This window comes from Perna viridis, chromosome 1 (genome assembly GCF_037379345.1).
Source record: "Perna viridis isolate PV_CMFRI_1.1 ecotype Kerala chromosome 1, ASM3737934v1, whole genome shotgun sequence".
In the NCBI taxonomy this organism is placed as follows: Eukaryota; Metazoa; Mollusca; class Bivalvia; order Mytilida; family Mytilidae; genus Perna; species Perna viridis.
Genome location: NC_142445.1, coordinates 47,842,608 through 47,866,412, shown reverse-complemented (window position 1 = coordinate 47,866,412; position 23,805 = coordinate 47,842,608). Strand labels below are relative to the sequence as shown.

At 32.4% G+C, this 23,805-nt stretch overlaps 1 protein-coding gene across 10 annotated transcripts in view; it reads left to right on the top strand.

Moving 5' to 3' along the window:
- The window catches only part of LOC148629090 (dynein axonemal heavy chain 3-like), a 96,656-nt gene that overhangs the window by 23,463 nt on the left and 49,388 nt on the right, over positions 1-23,805 (top strand). For all 10 annotated transcript variants that reach the window (XM_088543565.1, XM_088543561.1, XM_088543557.1 and 7 more), the window contains exons 4-27: positions 190-295; positions 531-706; positions 8,016-8,174; positions 8,756-8,936; positions 9,286-9,424; positions 10,163-10,267; positions 10,712-10,842; positions 11,018-11,216; positions 11,856-12,062; positions 13,533-13,783; positions 14,096-14,300; positions 15,343-15,546; positions 15,970-16,100; positions 16,611-16,806; positions 17,195-17,389; positions 18,026-18,214; positions 18,737-18,865; positions 19,797-19,997; positions 20,338-20,477; positions 20,652-20,742; positions 21,059-21,508; positions 22,343-22,481; positions 22,971-23,169; positions 23,446-23,554. In XM_088543565.1, the coding sequence (XP_088399691.1) occupies positions 190-295; positions 531-706; positions 8,016-8,174; positions 8,756-8,936; positions 9,286-9,424; positions 10,163-10,267; positions 10,712-10,842; positions 11,018-11,216; positions 11,856-12,062; positions 13,533-13,783; positions 14,096-14,300; positions 15,343-15,546; positions 15,970-16,100; positions 16,611-16,806; positions 17,195-17,389; positions 18,026-18,214; positions 18,737-18,865; positions 19,797-19,997; positions 20,338-20,477; positions 20,652-20,742; positions 21,059-21,508; positions 22,343-22,481; positions 22,971-23,169; positions 23,446-23,554 (4,232 nt within the window). The remainder of the gene's footprint in view (positions 1-189; positions 296-530; positions 707-8,015; positions 8,175-8,755; positions 8,937-9,285; positions 9,425-10,162; positions 10,268-10,711; positions 10,843-11,017; positions 11,217-11,855; positions 12,063-13,532; positions 13,784-14,095; positions 14,301-15,342; positions 15,547-15,969; positions 16,101-16,610; positions 16,807-17,194; positions 17,390-18,025; positions 18,215-18,736; positions 18,866-19,796; positions 19,998-20,337; positions 20,478-20,651; positions 20,743-21,058; positions 21,509-22,342; positions 22,482-22,970; positions 23,170-23,445; positions 23,555-23,805) is intronic.

The following is a 23,805-nucleotide window of genomic DNA, read 5'->3' as shown; positions in this document are numbered from 1 at the left end:
GATTTCCTGATTGGTAAATATAAGATGCAGAGAAATAACCTGCTAATTATTTGTTATGAATGTAAGTGATAATCTCCCAATGACTAGGGCATTTGTATTGGTTCTTCAGTATGTCACAACAGTAGTATGAATGTTGGTCTTTTCTTAGAGTTAAATAAGTAATCACTGATTTCTGCTTATCAATTTAAGCATTCACGACAGAGGAGAGTTATTTCCTTACCCCTCGACCATTCAGACCAAGCAGCCCCGAGGATCCAAGATTGAGACAGTCACTTCCTGTTCCTAGGCGCAAAAGGTAACAAAATAGTGTTTTAATAAACACAGTTTATATACAAAAAGGAAAACATTCACAAATATTATATTAAACCTTATGATGTATTTCCAATTCTTACAAATCTTGAAAATTTATATTGCTTACTATAAATTCTTCATTTAAAAAAATGTTGATCATTTTATTTTTTTTTTAAAGTTGATTAAACAATAGAAACAGTTTTGTTGAGCAAGTAGCTGACATGTTTGTTATTCTTCAGTCTACATGAGTATCTAAAAGAAGATAATCTTGGTGGTACAGTTGAGAGATTAGGATTATCACCTAGGGTAACACAGAAACCAGATTATAGTACCAGTAATGGGTACCAGAACCACACCAAACTTCCACCAATCAACTCATCAGGAATACAGAGTGAAGCTAGTAGTTACCTGAATGGTAATATTTTGGTTTGATCTCATGGACATCTTTCCTAACTTAACAGTAAGATGTCAGTCTAATCATATGGACATCTGTCCTAATTGAACGGTGAGATGTCAGACTGATCACTTGGACATTTGTCCAAACTGAACGGTAAGATGTCAGTCTGATCACATGGACATCTGTCCTTACGAAACGATAGGATACAAGTCTTATCACAAAGACATCTGTCTTCATTGAACAGAAACATATCAGTCTGATATCTGTCTTAACTGACACTAAGATTGTGGTCTTGTCATATGGACACCTATCCTAACTGAACAGTAAGATGTCAGTCTGATCACATAACTTAACAGTAAGATGTCAGTCTGATCACACAGACATCTGTCCTAACTGAACAGTAAGATGTCAGACTGATCACATGGACATCTGTCCTAACTGAACAGTAAGATGTCAGACTGATCATGCAGACATCTGTCCTAAATTAACATTAAGATGTCAGTCTCACCCCATGGACATCTGTCCTAACTGAACAGTAAGGTGTCAGACTGATCACATGGACATCCGTCCTCACTGAAAAGTAAGATGTCAGACTGTTCACATGGACATCTGTCCTAACTTAACAGTAAGATGTCAGTCTGATCACAAGGACATCTGTCTTTACTGACACTAAGATGTAATTCTTATCATATGAACATCTGTCCTAATTGAACAGTATGATGTCAGTCTGATAACATAGACATCTGTCCTAACTGAACGGTTAGATGTCAGACTGATCACTTGGACATTTGTCCGAACTGAACAGTAAGATATCAGACTGATCACATGCACATCTGTCCTAACTGAATGGTGAGATGTCAGTCTGATCACATAGACATCTGTCCTAACTGAACGGTGAGATGTCAGACTGATCACTTGGACATTTGTCCGAACTGAACAGTAAGATGTCAGACTGATCACATGCACATCTGTCCTAACTGAACAGTAAGATGTCAGACTGATCACATGCACATCTGTCCTAACTGAACAATAAGATGTTAGTATGATTACAAGGACATCTGTCTTTACTGACACTAAGATGTCCTTATCATACGAACATCTGTCATAATTGAATGGTATGATGTCAGTCTGATCACATGGACACCTGTCCTTACCATACGATAAGATACAAGTCTTATCACAAAGACATCTGTCTTCATTGAACAGAAAGATATCAGTCTGATCACATAGACATTTGTCCTAACTGAATGGTGAGATGTCAGTCTGATCACATAGACATCTGTCCTCACAGAACGGTGAGATGTCAGTCTGGTCACATGGACATTTGTCTGAACTGAACAGTAAAATGTCAGTCTGATCACATGGACATCTGTCCTTACCAAACGATAAGATACAAGTCTTATCACAAAGACATCTGTCTTCATTGAACAGAAAGATATCAGTCTGATCACATGGATATCTGTCCTAACTGAATGGTGAGATATCAGTCTGATTACATAGACATCTGTCCTCACAGAACAGTGAGATGTCAGACTGGTCACATGGACATCTGTCCTTACTGAACAGTAAGATGTCAGTCTGATCACAAGGACATCTGCCCTCACTGAACGGTGAAATGTCAGTCTGATCACACAGACATCTGTCCTAACTGAATATTAAAGTGTCAGTCTGATCACACGGACATCTGTCTTCACTTAACAGTAAGATGTTAGTCTGCTAACAGGGACATCTGTCCTAACTTAACAGTAAGATGCCAGTCTTATCATGTGGACATCTGTCCTAACTTAATAGTAAGATGTAAGTCTGATCACATGGACATCTGTCCTCACTTAACAGTAAGATGTCAGCCTGATCATGCAGACATCTGTCCTAAATTAACAGTAAGATGTCAGTCTGATCGCACAGACATCTGTCCTAACTGAATAGTAAAGTGTCAGTCTGATCACACGGACATCTGTCTTAACTGAACAGTAGGATGTCAGTCTGATAACAGGGACATCTGTCCTAAATTAACAGTAAGATGTCAGTCTGATCACATGGACATCTGTCCTAACTTAACAGTAAGATGTCAGTCTGATTACAAGGACATGTGTCTTTACTGACACTAAGATGTCCTTCTTATCATACGAACATCTGTCCTAATTGAACGGTATGATGTCAGTCTGATCACATGGACATCTATTCTAACTTAACAGTAAGATGTCAGTCTGATGTTTAAAATCTGGGTGGTATTAATGCATTTAGGTGTAGCTGCAAGACAGTTCTTGTGCAAAAAATTGACCCATGAGCTGCATATTAGTAGAAAACTACCTGGATTACTCTATAATATATAAAATAATTCAATTGACAACATAATTTTCATATTCGCAGTGTATGCAATACAGAGATATTTTAGCACCAATGGAAGATAGATTAAATGTTATAGCTTAATTGTTATAATTAAGTACAGTTTGACTGACAGTTTTTGACATTTTTGTTATCTAACAGTAAATCAAATTCCTGGAATTAGAATTGAAAATTAACACCACCTAGAAAAGTAAATAACATAATTAATTATTGTATAGTGTTTATTCACTTTTAACTTTTCCTACTTGATTTTATATTTGACATTAATTTATATTGGAGAAAATTATTATAGTAATGGCATGTATTTATATAGGCATTATGTTTAAATATTAGGCAAGGAAAACATCCCATTATTTGTTAGGAAAACAGGAAAATCATAGCATTGATTTAACATCATGTAAGTTTGGAGTTATTGTAAAAGTACTTATCACATTCTGAAGGGAAAGTAGTTAATTTTTTCACCATTAGGATTAAAGTCCTTTCTATAAAGATAGAAAATTGGACTTGTTAACAAGTAATGAGCACCCATGTTTATCTTTGGATATGCTTAGGAAAATAAATTGGATTTTTCAATGTAATAAAAGAATGGCTAAAAACTTATGAGTAAATATATTTACCTTCGATATTGACTAGGTTTATATCTGAAGATTAGATACAATGAAGCCTTTGTTCCACCTTTTTTTCCCTCAGCTTTTCAGATCGAATGTAATAACAGGAGAGAGTGTCTTACATGATTTTAAAAATGTATTAATCAAAGTAAGAGTGTAAACATTATTGAGAAGTATAGAGTTTTATTGTTGAATAGATTGAAGTTTTAAAAACTACTTGATTTTGGTTAATTACAATTGATCCATGTACTTTCAGCACCTAATAGGTGTCCCAAGTTTGTAGAATAGTAAGTTATACTCTAAGCAGGGATCTCTAATTATAAAGAAAGTTACACAGCAGTTTTGTTCTTTGATGATTTTACATGTTTAATGGAGTATTATCTATGATAAAGTGTATTTATGTAAATGAAATAAAATATGTCAGCAATATTGCAACAACAGTTTGGCTCTTTTTCTTTGGTTATTATGCATATTCAAATGACTGTGTAGTTTAGTATTGGCTACAGATTGTTTCAGTAGAACAAGAACCGCCAACACCGCCCACCACCCTGCCCCCTCCCCTTTTGCCCTTTTTTATAGGTTCTATTAGTGCTCTGCCTTTTTCCTTCATTTTACCTTAAAAAATGTTAATACTTGCATGATGTGCCTTCTAATTTGCTTTTATAAATTAATAATAAAGTGCCCTTTTTTTACCTGGATTACACAGCCCTTTTCAAAAGGTGTAGAGAACACTATAGTTACAGTGTCAATAGAACTATACATAACTATGACAAAGTTTTTACAAAATGTAATATAAATGTATGGAAGACAGATCTTCTCCTTCTGTTACTGTGATATTTATGGAAGGAATTTATATTAATCACCTTTATTTCTACATAAGAATGCTTTGTAAACAATAAAAATTGTAACTTGATAGATATAGAAATAATACACAGAGAAATTTAAACATCAGCCTTGTAGTTGTTTACATTGGTGATATTCTGTGAAGGAGAAACTTCAGATATATCATTAATATTCAGAATTCAAGGAATTATTCTTTCTTTGAAAAAGACAAATGTCGAATTTGAAGTGGCAATATCTAACAAAGAACATTATTATACTGATAAGGCAAAACTCTTTGTCACTATTTATTTGGGGTGCAATAAACATGAGCTATTTGAACTAACTGACAGAGTTGAAAATTTTAAAGTAGGAATAAACATTTGTTATGATAAATGTATGAGTTGATTGACTGGCATGAGCCAATTTATTGGCATGGTATGTGAGGTTACTAGGATAACATAGAACACCGGGTGTAATGATCCATTCCACACTTGTCCATGTATTTCTGGAACACTGGGTGTAATGATCTATTCCTTACTTGTCCATGTATCTCTGGAACACAGGATGTAATAATCTATTCCTTACTTGTCCATGTATCTCTGGAACCCTGGATGTAATGAGCCATTCCATACTCTTCCATGTATCTCTGGCACACTAGGTGTAATGACCCATTCCATACTTGTCCATGTGTCTCTGGAACAATGGGTCTAATTAACATTTCACACTTGTCCATGTATTTCTGGAACACTTGCTGTAATGACCCATTCCACACTTGTCCATGTATCTCCGTAATACTGGGTGTAATGACCAATTCCGTATTTGTCCATTTGTCTCCAGATTAATATTCAAGTGTTTGTAAATACATGATTTTTAAAGGGGTAGAAAATTTCTGGCCTCTTGATTCTAGTTGTTGTGGGTTCAACTTAGATTTATTTTAAGCTTGCAATGAAATTTAAACCGATTTGACAAAACATGTTGTGATCAAAGTATGAAAAAAAGACACTTTTTGGCATGCTTTTTTCCAGAATGAAAAAAAATGGTTTTGGGAATGATATTTTCCTAACAGGATAATATGAAGAGGCCTAATTTCAGATTTTAAGAATTATGTACACGTGATCATTTTCAGTCTTTGCAAATGACTGTATATGTGTTTGTCCTTGACATTGTTTCACTACAGTCTGATAAAAAATCAGACCTATCCTCAATATTATATCAAAATTGATTGACGTTGGGGTTTTATTTTATATGGCTTTAATTTTGAAAATACAGTGAAACAGAACCCTTGATAAACCAGTAAATAAATGTGGTTGGTGGAATGAAAAAGTAGTGAATATACAAAGCTACTTGTTTTGTGACATGATCTATTGACATTCAACCATACCCCTATTACTCCACAATGAAGGATGTGTAAACTGATAGTAAAAACATAATTTATGCAACAAACTTAACATTTAAGTATATAATATGGTATATATTTAAGCATTCAAATTCAGTTTAAAATATTTTGATTCCCTCCAACCGGGTAGGCTTACTTGATAATAAGTGTGTGAGAAGGTATAGATTTTCCCATCTACTTATTTATGTTTTGAATAATTCATATCACCTAAGTATCAATAAAACATGTAATTACAGGTAATTTTGTCAAGTTGTGTGTATATTTGAATGAAATATGATAGACATTTCTGAAAATTAATCTTTTAAAATAGCAACCAGTTAAATTTCTTTCATTTCAAATTTTATTTTGTTTGTGCATTAAAGACTTCACCCAATTTTGCTTCTTTGTATTTTTCATGTTATGATCCTTATAGATGATTCATTGTTATACTTTATAGTGCCTGTTTTCTCAAATTTCAAACTCTTTGCATAATTATGTGTGTCTCACAAATTTAAATCCCCGTGCAGGTCCGGGTGTTAAAAGAATAGGCCTGCAGCAGCGCTAAGCTTGTCGTAAGAGGCGACTAAATAGTGCTGAGAACCCTAGACGGGGCCTAGGGCGCTCTACCCACAGAGCAACTGGGATGTGTGCCCCAGGTGGTGGAATGGGGTACCCCTGGCGTGTTACATGCTGGGGTTGTTAGGCTATAATACAGAAAACCTGACCGCAAACCATAGTGGTGCATCGTGTTGGGAAAGATGCCACGTTCCTTGCACGTTAAAAAACCCTACTGTGGTATTCTCCCGGAGTAGGAACGATAGGGCTCCGCCACAGGAGGCTAAATTGCCTGACCTTACCTACCTCTCCCTATTTCCAGTGGCAATCAAAATTTGTCGTCCCCATTATCCTTGTGTCCCATCCCTTTTTCATTTCATCATCATTTCATGTTCATTTTATCATTAATTTCATGTTCATCGTCTGAATATAGCTGAAATATTGCTGCTCGGACGTTAAACCCCAACAAACAAACACAAATTTAAATGAAGCTCTTAAAATATTTGCAAATTGATTTAGTATTCACTTTAAAAAGAATTGAGGAAGGATGTCATTTACATTTATTCCAAGAACTCAGCTATTAGAATTACATTTTACACAATAAAACCTGTCTGAACTTAAACCTGAATAAAACCTGTCTGAACCAAACCATGAATTATTCAAAACCTGTATAATACAAACAATAATCCCAAACCTGTCTAAAACAAACCTGGAATAATCCCAAACCTGTCTAAAACAAGCACTTTTAAAAATGTCTACATAAATTTAAATGTATTTTGAACCTTGGTAAACCAAGAAACCTGTCTAAACCAAACACCTGTCTAAACTGAACCAAGTCAAAAAAGGGTTTGGTTGAGAAAGAGTTCACTGTATTAAGTATTGCCATAAAATGAATCTATGTACATCAGTAATTACTTAAGTAAAATTGATTAAATTTGAAAATTCTTAAGAATGAATGAATAAGTGTTTGACTTTTAACTGTTCAGAATTGTTCTGTTATTTCAGTTATTCAAACTGACTTAAGTAAAATGGAATGTGTTTAAATACATCTAAGATAATTCATATGTCATGGGTTACTTTTAAATCTATACCATATATGCAGTATCTGAGCAAGTTCTTTTTATATTTTTTCTGTACCATGAACTGCACCCAAAATAAGTTCAAAAGTGTTTTGTACAATTACCACATTATATTTTGGGTTCAATCTATGTTTAAAATGACTTGAATTAAGTTCAGCTATTTGTTGGTACAAAGAGAATAATTTGAATGGTTTGAACAGGATTAAGTTGTTGATTTGTTGTATAGATCATTAAAGTTGATAGGGGTTTGACACAATTACTAGTGCAAAGGGTATCAAAGGGCAAAAATGTTTTTAATTCCCAACATTGCAGTAAAAGGCTATACTTTTTCTTTGGCTGTCAAAATTGTTGAATTCATAATTAAGTTATCTATTTTTCCTTTCTATATCAGGTTGTACATATGTTGCTGATAGAGAGCAATAGCTATTCTTTTTTGTTTGATATTTATGCCAATGCACATAATTTTGAAAGAAGGGGAATAACTCCATTTAATTCTGTGTTTTACTGCTTGAGAGATGGAATGACGTATTTTTTTCTTTCAGGTCATTATTACAGCAATGGTGACTACCCTCACAATGGAAGTATTGATGAAGAAATCTGTAAGTCTGGTATTTATTCTGAGAGTGTTGACAGTGGTAAACCTCCGTCTGGTTTATATCTACATGATATGGACACCATATCAGAGAGACCTTCGGAAGCTGGTATGTCACTCATTAGGATTTGAAATAATGTTTACTATGCATGTAGTTCAGTAGGGATTAATAGAATGGAATCTATTTGGTTAAAAAAATCATAAGAAAGTGTTTCACTTTCCTGAGATGTTAACTCAGAGATTCAGAGCATAGGCAATGTTGATTCTAAATACCATATCCAATATTTTATTTTCTCCTTTGATAAATTGCTAATTGTATATTTTTTGTACTTAAAACTAATAGACATTTATAAATAACATCATTGCTTATGTCATATTAGTTTGTATTCTAATTATTAGACTTCATTATAAACAAATGGGTTGTTTATTAGAACCATCTGTCCATATTTTGCTACAACTATCTCAGCTTGTAATGGATGGATTGAATGCAAATATGGTGTGTGGTTTAATGTAGATGGGGCACAGAGTAACCAACTTCAGTGAATGTCTGATATCAACTTCCTGATTTTTAGGATTGCTATCTGAGTGGTGGTATACCTAACATGACACTGGATGCTACTTCATGTTTGTGTTCTTTTTGACATATTTTTCATCTTTTTATGAACGTTCTATTTACTATTCTTTTTAAAGAAGAAAAAGAAAACAGTGTAGAGAAGGAGAAAGCAGATGGAACAGACACAAAAGAAAATGAATTTTATGAATTACATGATGAATATAGCAAGAGTATATTAGAAGTAGAGTTTCCTCCATTTTACTTTTCTACACATGGTCTATCCAGACCCCCAACACCTGAGCAAAAAGATATACAAAGGTATAGCTGTAAACAAGCTACATATTCTTAGTGCACTAGACTTTGGTGCCGTAATATTGATTTGTTGAGGGTTATTTTTACTTTAATTTCCATTCTCAACCTATCAGAATAAAAAATTAGGCTATTTTAGGGTTTATTATAATATCTTACAACTGAGCTATCGTAGATAAATACGATATAATATTATATGAATTTCAATTCCATATATATGTTCAGTTAAATAAGAATTAAACATAGGTTGTAATGCAGCCTATTTACAGAAACACCTGGTAGCTAAAACATAAATAGAAATGGTTGAACTTTCACATACTGAATTTTTTTTCATTCTTCCTAATTGTATTTATTCCAGGTATTACAGCTTGATAGACAAATCTATAGGAAATGAGATGGTATCTCCTCTTGAACAAGGTACAATTCAAGGCATTTACAAGTTTGTACCAACAAAGTTACGTCTTGATAATCCTGAAGCTGCCAAAGATTTCTTTGTGGTAAGTTTAGGGTTTAGTTTGGTCCCCTGAGAGAGGTCTACACAGCCAAATGTGCCACATGTGATAATCATATGGTGCTTGATTCATATGATAATCATATGAAAATCATATATTTATCATGTGGTAGTCATATGATTATCATATGATTCTCATATGATAATATGGGCTTGAAAACATATGATAATCATATGTTTGTGAAAAACATGTGATTATCATAAGATAACCATATGATTATCATATGGTGCTCGATTCATATGGTAATTGTATGATGCAAACCATATGATTCTCATGTGTGGCACATTTGCCTGTGTAAATAATGGTGTTGGTCTATCCTTCTATTGGTCATACTGTTTTCCAACCAGTTACTTGGTGGCCAAACTCCAGTGAGACCAGCTATTGAATTTTGTATGATGGTTTGACACCATATTTACCTGATCCTATTATTGAGAGTAATTGGACTTCGATGTTTATCTTTTTATTCTTTAAACTTTAGCAATAGTGGACGACATTTGAGACACATAGCAATTTATTTAAAAAACTTCTGCTAGGAGTGTATATATACTATGTCTTACAAGATAATTATTTAATTTACCTCTGCTGCTATTATTTATTTCCTTAAGGTTTAGTAGAGAGAAATTAGAAATCTTATTCTTTACATTTTGTATCAGTAAGAGGAGGTCCAAATTAATATATTTATAAACAGGAATATGCAACAAGAACATTTTTTTCTGTTAAAAGGAAATGAAGGGTGATAGAAGATATGCCATAAAGAAAGGGATGTTAGATTATATACTACAGGATGAGGAAGAACAAGAAAGACTTGGTGTACTTATGCCAATTAAGGTTTGTATACAAGATATCATATATTTTAGAACGAGTAGGCATAAACTGAACTTTGTTTACCCATGCCTATCAAGGTTTGTATACAATATATCATATATTTTAGAACGAGTTGGCATAAACTGAACTTGGTGTACCTATGTCAATTAAGGTTTGTAGATTTCATACTTTTTGAAGAGTACAATCAGACAAGACTAAGTGTACCTTTGTCCTTTTAGATTTTTGTACAAATAAGACAAGGCACAAGGGAAACTCTGTGTACCAAGAGGCTTCTCATGAAGTTTTTTCTACCATAAAGCTGATTGAAATTTGGAGTTAGCTGCATTGTGAAATAATGGTAACAAACACTACACAACCAATCTACATATCTATTTTATGTAATATTGGTCCTGTGTTACTTAAGTACCTTTTAAAATATTTCAAAATATTTTTTTTTTTCATTTCCAGGAATCCAATTCAGCTGGGCGTTTTAGATATCCATGGCATGACATGGTGAATGAGATGAGAGAGTTCATGAAGACTGATCTCTATATTACACATCCTGTTATGTATACAATTCTATATGAGTTTGAAACTAGGTAATGTTTTATGATAATCTACTCAATTAATGGCTGCTATGATTATCATACTTTCTCTAAATATAGCATGTTTTACATTGTTCCACTGTCTGGCAGACTCTGTATTTCCAAATTATTAGACCATACCTAAATGCTTCTAATTAAGGTTGAATATCATTATATTTTTACATTCCAGGTATGGAGATTTTAGACTTATAGATCTTCCAGGATTAAGGAGAGAAATGCCTGTAACCATGGAAACATTTTATAAACATGTAAAAAATTCAAGTGAGTTTGGTGCTAAAAAGTTTGAAGAGAAATGGTTACATGAGTGTTGTGAAGTTGTTGAGAATCTCAGGGATGCTATAGAAGATTGGATGCCACAAGACAGTCAGGTATGTAATGGAAGTACATTGTATTTACACTTGAGGACACCATGACGGAAAAAAAACAAAGAAATGACACCATCATTCAAAATGACATTGTTTCTCTGATGTCAACAAGTTATTTGGGGACATTTCTGGGGTCATTTGAAGAAAAGCATGAATTCAAGTATTTTTTCTCTCTATAATCTTAACTGTCCTTAGGCCAATACAACAAGCTTTTGACCAAAAAATTTGCCAATGCAGAAGTCATTAACTGAAAATATTGAATTATTTGAAAGTTCAAAGAACATTAATATGTTACACATATTGAGGTATGAATTACAAGGTCAAGTACAAACAATATTTCTTGTTTTAAACCCTAATCATTTTTTATACCTATCCACAGCATGGGCCAAGGTATTATTTGATACCCTCTGAAAAGTTGTGTGTCTGTCTGTCTGTTTGTCATCCCCAATGGTTGCAAGATTAAACTTGAGAATGCTTCATTGAATTTTTTTAACTGTGCACAGTTGTTTAGTACCATAAAATACAGGTTAAGTTGGATTTTCAGTAAATTCCCAAATGTAGTTTTCGAGTAAGGCCATTTTGAACATTTTGCCATCCCTTTTTTTTCAACATAACATGCCAATTTTTTTTTTACATTTCCAGGAGTTGAGAACAGAGAAAATGGAGCATTTCTTTGGAAGTGTTTCTTCATTGATGTCAAACCTACTGAGAAGTTGTGTGACTAAGTCCATCTATGATCTGGTAGATCTGGTAGAGGAATACATAGAAGGGAATAGCTATGATGGAGTGTATAATATCATGAAGAACCTCGGACTGCCTCTTAAACCACATGTTGTTCATTTCTTTATGGTGAGTTGTGATCAGGAAATAAAGAACATACAAGGCACAAAGTTTGAGTCTCTTAGACAAGAGACAGTTCAGGAATTATTTTTTTTTATCTTGTTTATTTTTATAATTTTAATCTTGAGTTAAACTTGTAGAATGATAAAAATGATCATAAACTATGCTTATTTTTGTTCTGGATGTCCATAGTTTAGTAAAGAAATGGGGAAAATTTTTTTAGACAACCACACAAGCAGTCAAATAGGTATAAAATAGACAAGAGGATACAATTTACTTTTCGATGCTGAGTACAACTCCATCTCTTTCCTACTCAATATATATATTACTGGCAACTTTATCATTTTTACATGATAACATGAGAAGTCAGTTTTGAACATCTTGACAGAATATCACATCTTGCCATGTTAAGATGGTGTCCATGCAAAAACCATGCTGTGAGTAGCACATGACAAATTTTGTTTTCAAAAAGTTTTGACCCGTTTCATATCACAAATGCATCCTTTTTCCAAAGGTGAATGTTGGTTTTTGATTAACTGCTACCATTAAAGAGAAATAAATTGGAATTCATTTAAGAAGGGGAAATAACTCTTTAATTTGAGCAAAATTTAGTTGCTTTGTTAGGGAACTTAAAAAACATTTTCCGAGCCACCCATTGTTGATTTAAAACAAATTTTATATTGTTTTACATTCATATGATATATACATTACATTGAAACAAAAAAAAAAATCAATGGGATAAAATTTGTCCTGTGCCACCCATATCATAGGATCTGCATGATATTTATATAGACAGCCTCTAACAGTGATTTTTTTCTGTCTTGACTTCAAAACTGTTGTTATTCTGTATACCACTAGAGTTGTAGGAATCCAGCTAACATAAACACATTGATATGAATTAATGTGATTTCTCTGTTATGAAGGAATTTGTTTTCAAGGTAGGTTTCTGTCTATGCATTGATCGAAGTTAGGTAAAAAGATATTGAAAGTGAGGTCACATGAATTGCACATATTTACAAACCCATGTAATTGCATCAAACTGGATAGTGGTAGCACTGTAATGGTAGTGGTAATCATTGATACACTTTCTGTTTCCCAATTTGATTGATGGTGTGATGACTTGTTAGGGAGAATGCTGTAAGTCATTTGAGTAATCTAAAATCTTGCTGATGAAACATTGGTAATATGATTTTTTTCCAATCGTTTCACATGTTGAAGACATAATTATTGAATATGGTACAATACCTGTCAGGTTAGATACTCAGCATTTTCAAAGCATACTCTCAATATTTATCCAATTAAGATACTTATATTTTGAAATTTTGATTTTGTCTTTGTGATATTTGATATTAAATATACCTGTAACCCACAATATCCAGTGTAAGGATCTGTATATTTAGCTAATATTGTTTTAATTGTTTATTTTTTTATACCTGAACAAGTGTTATTATCTTTAATGTAATTTTTCTTTTTCTTCAGACTGAGGACACAGTGAATGTTGGACTCAAGTTTTCACCATCATTTCCTGATATTTGTGACTTTTTCTGTTTAATTATTGACACAATGGTAATGAGTGTGACAAAGTTACCGTGTATAGATACATTGTTATTCCAAAACACAGAAGGAATAGAAAACTTTATCAAGACTGTTCGCATTGAAGAAGAACTTGTTGAAGTAGCAAAAGAAAGAATTAGGAAAATGGTTAATGTTAACAGTCATGGTCCTGAAAAGTAAGTTTTTTTTCCCTTTAAAACTGAATTCTCATCCACATTGGCAAAAAAGTGCTCTGGTATAATACTGTGACATTCCACTTAGAAGTTGTGCTTTTCATAATATGAGAAAGGTGATTCCTTAATTGTCTATGTTTTTTAAGGCAATGTATTATACTTAATTGAACTATTTAGGTCATGTGACCAACATAAATTCCAGAGATGTACCAAATTTGAAATCTCTTCAGTATTTGCTAAAGCCAGCATGATAATTTACTTCAATAATATTATATTTTGCAATATTTTAATTGATTAAAACTATTTTTATTTTAGATACAAAGAAACATACAAACCATACCTCCACCTGGTGTCAGATGACAGTAAAACCAAAGTACAGAGATTTATACAGAGAGACAAGTCACTTAGGGAATATGTCAATGAAATAGAAAAACTGAAGAAGTTGAAATCTGAAGTGGCATCTCTTCCTGTTCTTATACCTATGCATTTATTTCTATTAGATTGTACAAAGATTAATGAGGTATATTTATCAAATTTGTTTATATTTACTGCAGTGTAATACATCATTTCACAAATCAAAGAGCAGATTAGACTGTCTCTGATGTTTAATTTCCAGCTTGAGTCTTAAATAGCAGTCCATATAAAAATCAGACAGGAGATGATTCATGCATGTCCAAACCCACAGAATATACTTGTATTTCTTATTCAGGAACAGTAACAGATCACATAAATAGTTTTTCATTTGGCTGTTGCAATTTCGAGATAGAAATTATAAAGATTGTGTATGAAATTGGCACTTTGCAAGAGTTATCATTCTTGATTTGGTTGATTTTAGTGGGAGATGAAAGTAAGATTTTCTCCAATATACAGATCTGTATACAGGAAGTACTATCCTTGTTTGAAAATATAGCATATCTTGACCAAAAAAGCATCATTTGTAAGGTTTTTTTTCTACACCATAAATTACCTCTTATGCTCTACCATTGATAGTGTCTGAATTTTATATGTACTTAACATGAAAAGATTGAAGCATATAAAATTCAGACCACATTTGGAAAGCAAATAATTGCAGACTTTACACCTTAATTTATTATTTTTTTTCAAAACTAGATATAATATAGATAAACATAACAATAACATCTCACATGATTTTCACTTTGATGAAGGCCAACAAAAACTACATAATTTTCAGGCCCTTCCTTGCCTTTTTTAGAGCGCTCCAATATCCATTATCATTGCCATATAAAATGAAAAACAAAAAAGCAACCTCATCTTTTTGGAGGCTATAAAATGTAAAAAAAGGAATGCCTCCCATTTTTATTAGTTTTTACGAAAAATGCTTTAGAACTATTTAAGAAATAAACAATTAAAGGCCAACAAATAAATTTTATTATCAAGATTACATTAACTTCATATTTTTTAAGTATTCACATAGATTAATATGATATTTTAGCATTATAATCTGGTTAATCAGATTTCTCATGAAAAATCACACTGAGCTACAAAATAAAACTAAGCGTAAAATATAACTATTGACTCAGAAGTTCTGACTGTGTTTTCAGTGGTTGATAGATAGAGTGAATTTCCTGGTAGATGTGATGACAACAAACATTAGAGAGACCAGTCGGACATTTAACACAGGCATTTGTGAACAGTATAATACAATCCTTACCAATGTATCTGTACATCCTGACAACACAGAGGAACTAGTCAAACTTAAAAATTATGTAGAGAATCTCAAATGTGGTGAACTCTTACAACTGAAGGTAAATATAGTGCATTAGATGGCAGGCTTGATAGGGTTGTCTTCATAAGTTACATATTCTAACAAATATAAAGCTGAAAAATGGACCTGTGACCAATTTTTTTTGGTCATTTTTTGCCAGATGAGGGGCTTAAAATGGTTAAGATAGAAAGTATGAAGTGTGTTTGGTGTATATACCTTGATTTTTGTTGTAAGTGGAAGGTCAGCGATCCCCAGAAGGGATATATTTTTTTCACAGCTAGGGAAGAGTGAAAACTAACACCCATTTATAATTACATATTTTAGGGGCTCATGGAATTGATACCCTGAAATTTATGACATTGTCCAATTGATTGTTACAAGGAGGGTTGAAATAAAATTCATGTTTATTTAAAATAACATGCACAATACAGTATGTATAATACATTTGTATTGTGTTTATAAGGACAAACAAGAAGTTGCAGTGGGCAATGTAATGTTCCTCTTGACTTACACATGTCTGCCTAGAGAAGACATTGTCCACAACACCAATACCTTTAGTTGGGCTGACAGGATAGCACCAATCATTGTCAACAGGTAAGTTCACTGACCAATATCGTACATATCTACTAATACTTATGTTCAAAATCTTATAATTATACCCATGCTCCAAAGGAGGAGTATTATTGTTTAGTTCTTGTCTGTACGTCTGTTAGTCATACTGTTACAGTTTTTTCCGCAACTTATTATCACAATTACTCAATATTCTGACACAGTCTTAATTTTGATTTTTCATAATGTGGGATTTGACTTTTGGCTTATGTACCGGTAATAATATTTTTCTGCTTGATGACTTGATTTATATTTTGACCACATTCTAAAGTAAAAATGTAGGGATATCACCCATGGGTATTGGCTCACAGATTTCTAGTAATCATCCATTGACCTATGCATTTATTCATATGTTAAAGTACTTGTCTTTCGTCTTTATTATAACGTTTGCTCCATATCGTTAATTAATTAATGAACTACTCAAAAAATAGAAAAAATGAATGCCTGATTTAGCAAAATTTTCAATTCACTATTACAATACACCTTGCATTTCAGTGACAATGAGCTACAGAAGACATGTGATATTTACAAGAAACGTCTTCAAGATAGGAAGAAAGCATTTAAAGAAACACTGAACTCCACAGCAACTAAAGTTAAAAGTTATACCAACAAACACAAGATGAGTGAGGATGAAACATACCTTAAAGAAATTCAACAGATAGGCAAAGATATAGAGGATTTCATGGATGAGGTATATGTATTACTTACTAACATTTGGCATTTGTATGTATGGGGTTACCTCAACAGTAGTTAAGTGATAAGACCACTGTATTTGTATTTTACTATCATATACCACTGCGCCATGTTATTAGAGGCCTGTAGTAGGTCTTAGGCTTAATGATTAGCCTTGTTATTTAATCTTTGTGACTCTGCTAGGAATTAAACTACTCTGTAGGATTGGTACGGGGTGTGTAGAAAGGTTCCCCCATTAGCTTTTCTAATTAAAAGAGTGAAATTTTATTCTTAATGTACTGATAGGATGGTAAATAAGCTCAAAAATATTCTCCTATAATATTTTTTAAAAGTTTTGTATTTAGAGTAAGTCTTAATTCAATGAGTTTATTCTTTTACCATTTCAGAAAGCTAAAATCAACAGAGAGGAGATGTTGTTAGAATTTGATTCTGTGACACCTTACAATGAGATACAGGAAATAGCGGCAGCCAGGGAACCATATGAGAAGTTATGGTCTACTGCTGTCAAGTTCAGGGCACAACACAAGGCCTGGATGAAATCCCCTGTCATCAAAGTTAATTCAGAGGAAGTAGAAGAAGAGGTAAAGGGAACTAACTTTTTAGGGTGGAGGAAATATTACTTTTAGAGGTAGAGGGAAGGACACTTTTAGAGGTAAAGGGAGGGTTATTGTAATGGTGAAAGTGGATATAAATTAAAGGGTGAAAAGGGAGAATACTTTTATTGGTAAGGAGGTATATATACAAAGTTCTGACAGTAAGGCTGTGATCAGACCTAGCATTTAAAATAATGCTATAGATTTTGAGAAGAATCAGTCATTTGAGTGATGGTGAGGTGGAGGAAGAGCTCAGAAGAAGTAATTTTAACTGCTATGGAGATTAGTGAAGACTGACAAACTTGTAACATGTATTTAAATTTGATGATTTAGATTTTTTCATTGTGGAAGTGTAAGAATGATGTATATTTTGGAGAAAACTTTCTAAAAAAATATGAAATTACTATAAATTTTATCCATGATCTTAGTTGTTTTCAAGTTAGATAAACACAGGGCATTTGTGTGGTAGATATGGGACTTGTGTTAGAATTTTGTATTTTCAATTTATTGCTGTAATTGATAAATTGTCAATATATAAATTGAATAAGATATCTTTAAGTTAAAAAGTATGGCAGAAGAAAAATCATTCCAAGAAAGGATAAATGATTTTATCTTATATTTCAGGTACAAAACTTGTGGAAGACATCATACAAACTTACCAAGCTGTTCAACACAGCATCTACCAAAGGAGCTTTTCAAGCATCTCGTAGTATAAAAAGCTCTCTAGAACACTTCAGAATAAACATGCCAAAGATCAATGCCATCTGTAATCCTGGTATCAAGAAAAGACATTGGGACATGATGAATGAAAAGGTAACATTAACATTTGTGTACAATGTAAAGTGGACATTATGTTTATTAAATTATAAACAAGTGAAAATAGCCTTATCAAAAAGGTAAAAATGGAACTTAATGCAAATAAAATACAATTTTGATGTGATAAAAAGAAGGAAAGGAAGCCCATATTTTCTGTGTGATGTCCTACATCAGTGGTGAATAGCACTGACTGAGAAGAGAAACACTAACTGTCAACCTAGATGAGAGATAATAAAATAAGCTTGGGAATATCTGTGCAATCTTATATTAACAAAAATATCTTATGTTTAATTTTAGCTTTTAAATGTGGCTACTTTTTACGTTATTATTATTCATACTCGTATTTAACTTAAGTACACCACAGTTTATATCATTATTTTATTCTTTTTATTGCATTCATTTGCAAACTTTAATAGATACTCTATAAAATACTATGAAACCTTTTCCATTCTTTCTTTATCATATGTCATTTTTGTATTTTGTTCATTTCTTTAATTAATACCTTACTTATGTTTGTAGGTTGGTTTTAACATGACTCCAACAGAAGAAACAACACTTGAAGAAGAATTAGCACTAGGACTAGACAAATATGTGGAACAGTTACAAGCTATTAGTGCTCAAGCCAGCAAAGAGTATGCTTTAGAGAAGGTAAAGTTGATATCACCTCGTATGATTATCATGTGTGTCAGACTTGTTATCACCTCATATGATTCTCATGTGTGTCACATTTGTTATCACCTCTTATGATTCTCATGTATGACACATTTGTTATCACCTCATATGATTCTCATGTGTGACACATTTGTTGTCACCTCATATGATTCTCATGTGTGTCACATTTTTTATCATCTCATATGATCTCATGTGCATCATATTTGTAATCATCTCATATGATCTCATGTGTGTCACATTTGTACTATCTACTGGTGTTTAATGTTATCATTGTATAGCTACTACTATCTGGTTCTATCTAGGCCCCATTGAAGAAATCAGAATGATTCAATAGAAAAGAGTGTAATAACTATGTCTAAAACAAAACAGTTCATTATAATATACCTACAGACAGAGAGGAAAGAGAGTCATTTCCTAACACTGACATTTGATATACTTTATAATACATGTATTTCCAGAGCATTAATCACCATTTACTATTTAAAACCTCTGTGATCATCATTTACAGGTGTTTGTAGAATTGTAGCACCCAAATCTCAAATAGTACGATGGGACTTACAAACACATATGTATGTTTGAACTTTTTAAAGTTAGTTACCAAGTAGAAAATCTCATTTGTTTAAGATTTTTTTTTAGAATTTTGTACAAGAATATAAGGCATGGCATGCCGTACCAACCAAAAAAAATATTGTGGCACCAGTCAGACTTGCTGCTACACCTGTGGTTTGAAATTTACCTGTATAATTATATTTCTATATATAAGACAGTTTTGTGTGACCCTGTCCTTCAATCATGACCTGTCAGTGGTTGGAAAAAGCCATTTATTGAATAATATTGTAGTAAACACATTGCAAGATTTTCTTTTTAAGAAGTTTTTATTTAAAAAAAACTATATTTTTTACAACAGGCATTACAGAAGATGAAGGATGATTGGGAGTCAATGTTGTTTGCCTTCGTTCCATACAAAGACACTGGTATAAATATCATGTCAGCGCCTGATGAAATCCAGGTGTTGCTAGATGATCATATCGTCAAGACAACAACCATGAAGGGATCACCATTTATTGCTCCATTTGAAACACAAATAAATGAGTGGGATCTGGTTTTGGTAAGATTTGACAAATTTATTGATATTTTTAACACAACAGCTATGTAAATTATAACATGTACTTAGAAAAAACAAGTAAGAGGCATTCTAATATTAATTGCAAACCTGTCTTACTTGAGTTATATCATAGCTTATGTATAAAAAATTGAAGAATCTCAAAATTTTAAACCGTTAAGCATTGAGGTTCCATCCTTGTATTGCACTTGGTAGAAATTTTGGTGATGAATTTGGCTTCTTATATTAATATTTTTGCTTTGGTACAGCTTATTTGCAATTTATTTTTGGATTTCTATCTTCCTATGTATGTAAATCTAATGCTGCTGATGTTTATATTTTACAGCATAGAATGAAGGATATATTGGATTCCTGGTTGAAGGTTCAAGCTGCCTGGTTATATCTGGAACCAATATTTGGATCACAGGACATTAGAAACCAAATACCTTTAGAAGGAAAGATGTTTGAAGAAGTTGATCTTCATTGGTATGTTGAGATTATTAGGAGCATGTGCTAGTTTATCTATTTTAGATGTTTTTGAGTGCAAAGTTTCCATTTTAAATTTAGAATTAGTTGCTATAAAAGTTTTGTAGCTGATGATGCTTTTAATCATTGATCAACTTTGTATAGTGATAATATTGTGTTTTAATAATATTCCAGGAGAACTATAATGGAGAATGCAGTGAAGGATTGTAGAGCTTTAGTGGTTACTTCACAGGATCAAATGTTAGAAAAACTTCAACATTCAGAGGTATAGTTTTATTCCATAAATAAGGATTTTATTTAATAAGCTTATGTGAGTTTTGATTTCAGTTTTCTCCATGGTAAATGTACCTGTATTTTAGACTCATTATTAGCATGGTAAATTGTGATATATTTGGACTTTTATGATGGAAAAAGGCCATATTTTCCTACTTCATACTTGCTAATGAACTAAGTAGTTAGTATCTTGCCAATATATCTGGAAGTAAACTTCTATATTACGAGTACTTTAATGAGAAGATAGGGGAATCTTGTTTCAACATTTCATCTGTAGTAATTTAAAAAATGCTATTGTCATATTTCAGTCTATGTTGGATGATATTCAGAAAGGACTGAATGACTACCTGGAGAAGAAGAGGTTGTTCTTTCCAAGATTTTTCTTCCTGTCTAATGATGAACTGTTGGAAATCTTGTCAGAAACTAAAGATCCCCTCAGGGTACAACCACATCTCAAGAAATGCTTTGAAGGCATTTACCAATTAACTTTCAATGAATCTAAAATTATCACAGCCATGGAGTCAGCTGAGAAAGAGAAGGTAGACTTTCATAAAGTGATTATCCCAGCTGATGCCAAGGGTCTGGTAGAGAGATGGCTGTTACAGGTGGAGGAAGTTATGAAGCTGAGTTTGAGAGTGGTGTCCTCCAAGGCTGTAGATGCCTACACCAAAAAGCCAAGGAATGAATGGGTGTTGGAGTGGCCTGGTCAGGTGGTTCTAGCTGCTAGTCAGATACACTGGACTGCTGAAGTTACTCAGGTAGGTGTTGGATTACTGTTAATGTCTGAAAATGTAACAGCATTAATTGATAGCAGAAATTATGATTCATTCTAATATGAAAAATAGTAAAATTTCCGAAAGTTTCTTTAAAATATTGGATAACACTGATTGATTCAGTATATGAGTGTTTAGGTACACCTGTCTTTTTAGATGTGACGTATTATAGTATACCAGTGTCCATCTGTCCATCCATGGTTTACACTTCGGACAATAACTCAAAAATGCTGCCATCAGTTTTGTGAAACCTTGATTACTTGTTTCTTTTTAGTGATGTGAGCTCTTTTTGGAATTTTATGAATTTATGATTTTTTGTTTTTGAATTAGGGGACTATAATTGTAAAAAAAAAAAATGGGTGATTTTCTGTTTTCGGATTATGACTAAAAAACCCTTGTAGGATTTGTTACAAACTTAAAATTGTTTATTTCTATTGATGTTAGCTCCATCTTCAATTGTTTTAAATATCTGATTTTACTTTTCAAGGTTTTTGGACTTTATTCATTAGAAGGGGGATTTTCAAAAATTGCACTGTAACTTGAAAATGTTTTAAGCAATTTTCATTGAAATTTTGTTGATTTTTTTTTTTATTAATGTAAGCTTCTTTTTGACTTTTATACATTTTGTGTTAAATATTTAATCACAATCAAAATTCATAAATATATTTTTATTTTTCTATGTTTGGCTGGAAGAAAAAATCTACTAGCCATTTTCATTAGGTTCATCCAAATTTTTGTGGATTATCATTAATTTTCTTGATGTATGGTACTTGTGTACTTCTGTTTACATATTGGTGAGTTCTTTTTGTATGATTATAGGCAATTACTGGAGGTTTCTTAGGGCCATATTTAGCTAAGAGTAACAGACAGATAGAAGAAGTTGTCAAACTTGTAAGAGGACAACTTACGTCGATGGCAAGGATAACACTTGGTGCTTTAATTGTTATAGATGTTCATGGTTAGTTCTAAGTGTTATAGATGTTCGTGGTTAGTTGTCCTAGTAGCTTGAACTTTCAAAATGTTTTATGAGATATTTAGTTGTATATTGAAATATACTAGGCTCACAAAGTATTAGTCAGTCTTACCCATAGTGACAAAATTATATAAAATGTATAAAAAAAGACTTGTAAGATATACAGGTACATGCAGGGGCAAACTGTCATGTCTTAATGCTATTGATAAGTACTTTATCTTTGAGATTTTTTAAATCTTCATCTTAAATGTACCCTATGTATTTGAGTATTTGTTTTTAAGTTCCCAGTCAACAATTTATAAAAGATGTTTAGTTTTTAAAATTTTCTCTATAAACCTTGACAAAATGGCAAGTCATATGTATCATTTGTTTTTATCAAAATGGTATCTGTGAAAATAAATTATCATAAGAAAACATCAGCTTTCTTCTAACATGGGTAGAAAACACAAGAAATATATATGTTACAATTTCCAGCCAGGGATGTTGTAAACAATCTGAAGGAGAAGGAGATACAGAGTCCGCAGGATTTCTCCTGGATCAGTCAGCTGAGATATTACTTAGAAGATGAATTAGTTATTGTTAAGATGATAACAACCTGTGTGAACTATGCTTATGAGTACCTAGGAAACACAGGACGTCTAGTCATTACTCCTCTTACAGATAGATGTTATAGGTAGGGAAACTGTATATACTATGTGATGAAGCTAATATATACTAGTACCAGTACAACTCAATAAATAGTTATCAGTTTGAGTACTTTATTGTGTCATTAAGAAAGATAAAAAAAAGGAGTAGTGAAAAAAACATGTAACTTGTTTTAATTGCAGAAAAATTACAATTTGCTTTTAGTTTGGTTTTCTTTCTATATTCTTGCTATTCAAGGCATTTTAAGGTCATACTGTTCTTCCTGCATATAAGCTTAGATTTAATTCTATAAATTTAATTTTAGAACCCTGATGGGTGCCCTGTTACTTAACTTAGGGGGTGCTCCTGAGGGACCAGCAGGGACTGGCAAAACAGAAACCTCTAAGGATCTAGCCAAAGCTGTAGCCAAGCAGGTAGTTATATATTAATTATGACAGTATTAAGAATTTTGTGAAGATGAACTAGTTAAAAGGTGTAAAAAATGAATCATTAAAAAGTAAAATTTTTTTGATACTGTATATTATCATTTTTCACGATAAGTGGAGAAAACAAAGTTTTGTTTCATTATTGTACAGCCTGCAGAAATTATTTTTTTGATTTAGTCCCTTCATTGAATATAAGATGTACTCAATAAAGCTTCAATAAAATAAGATTTCTTTTATAT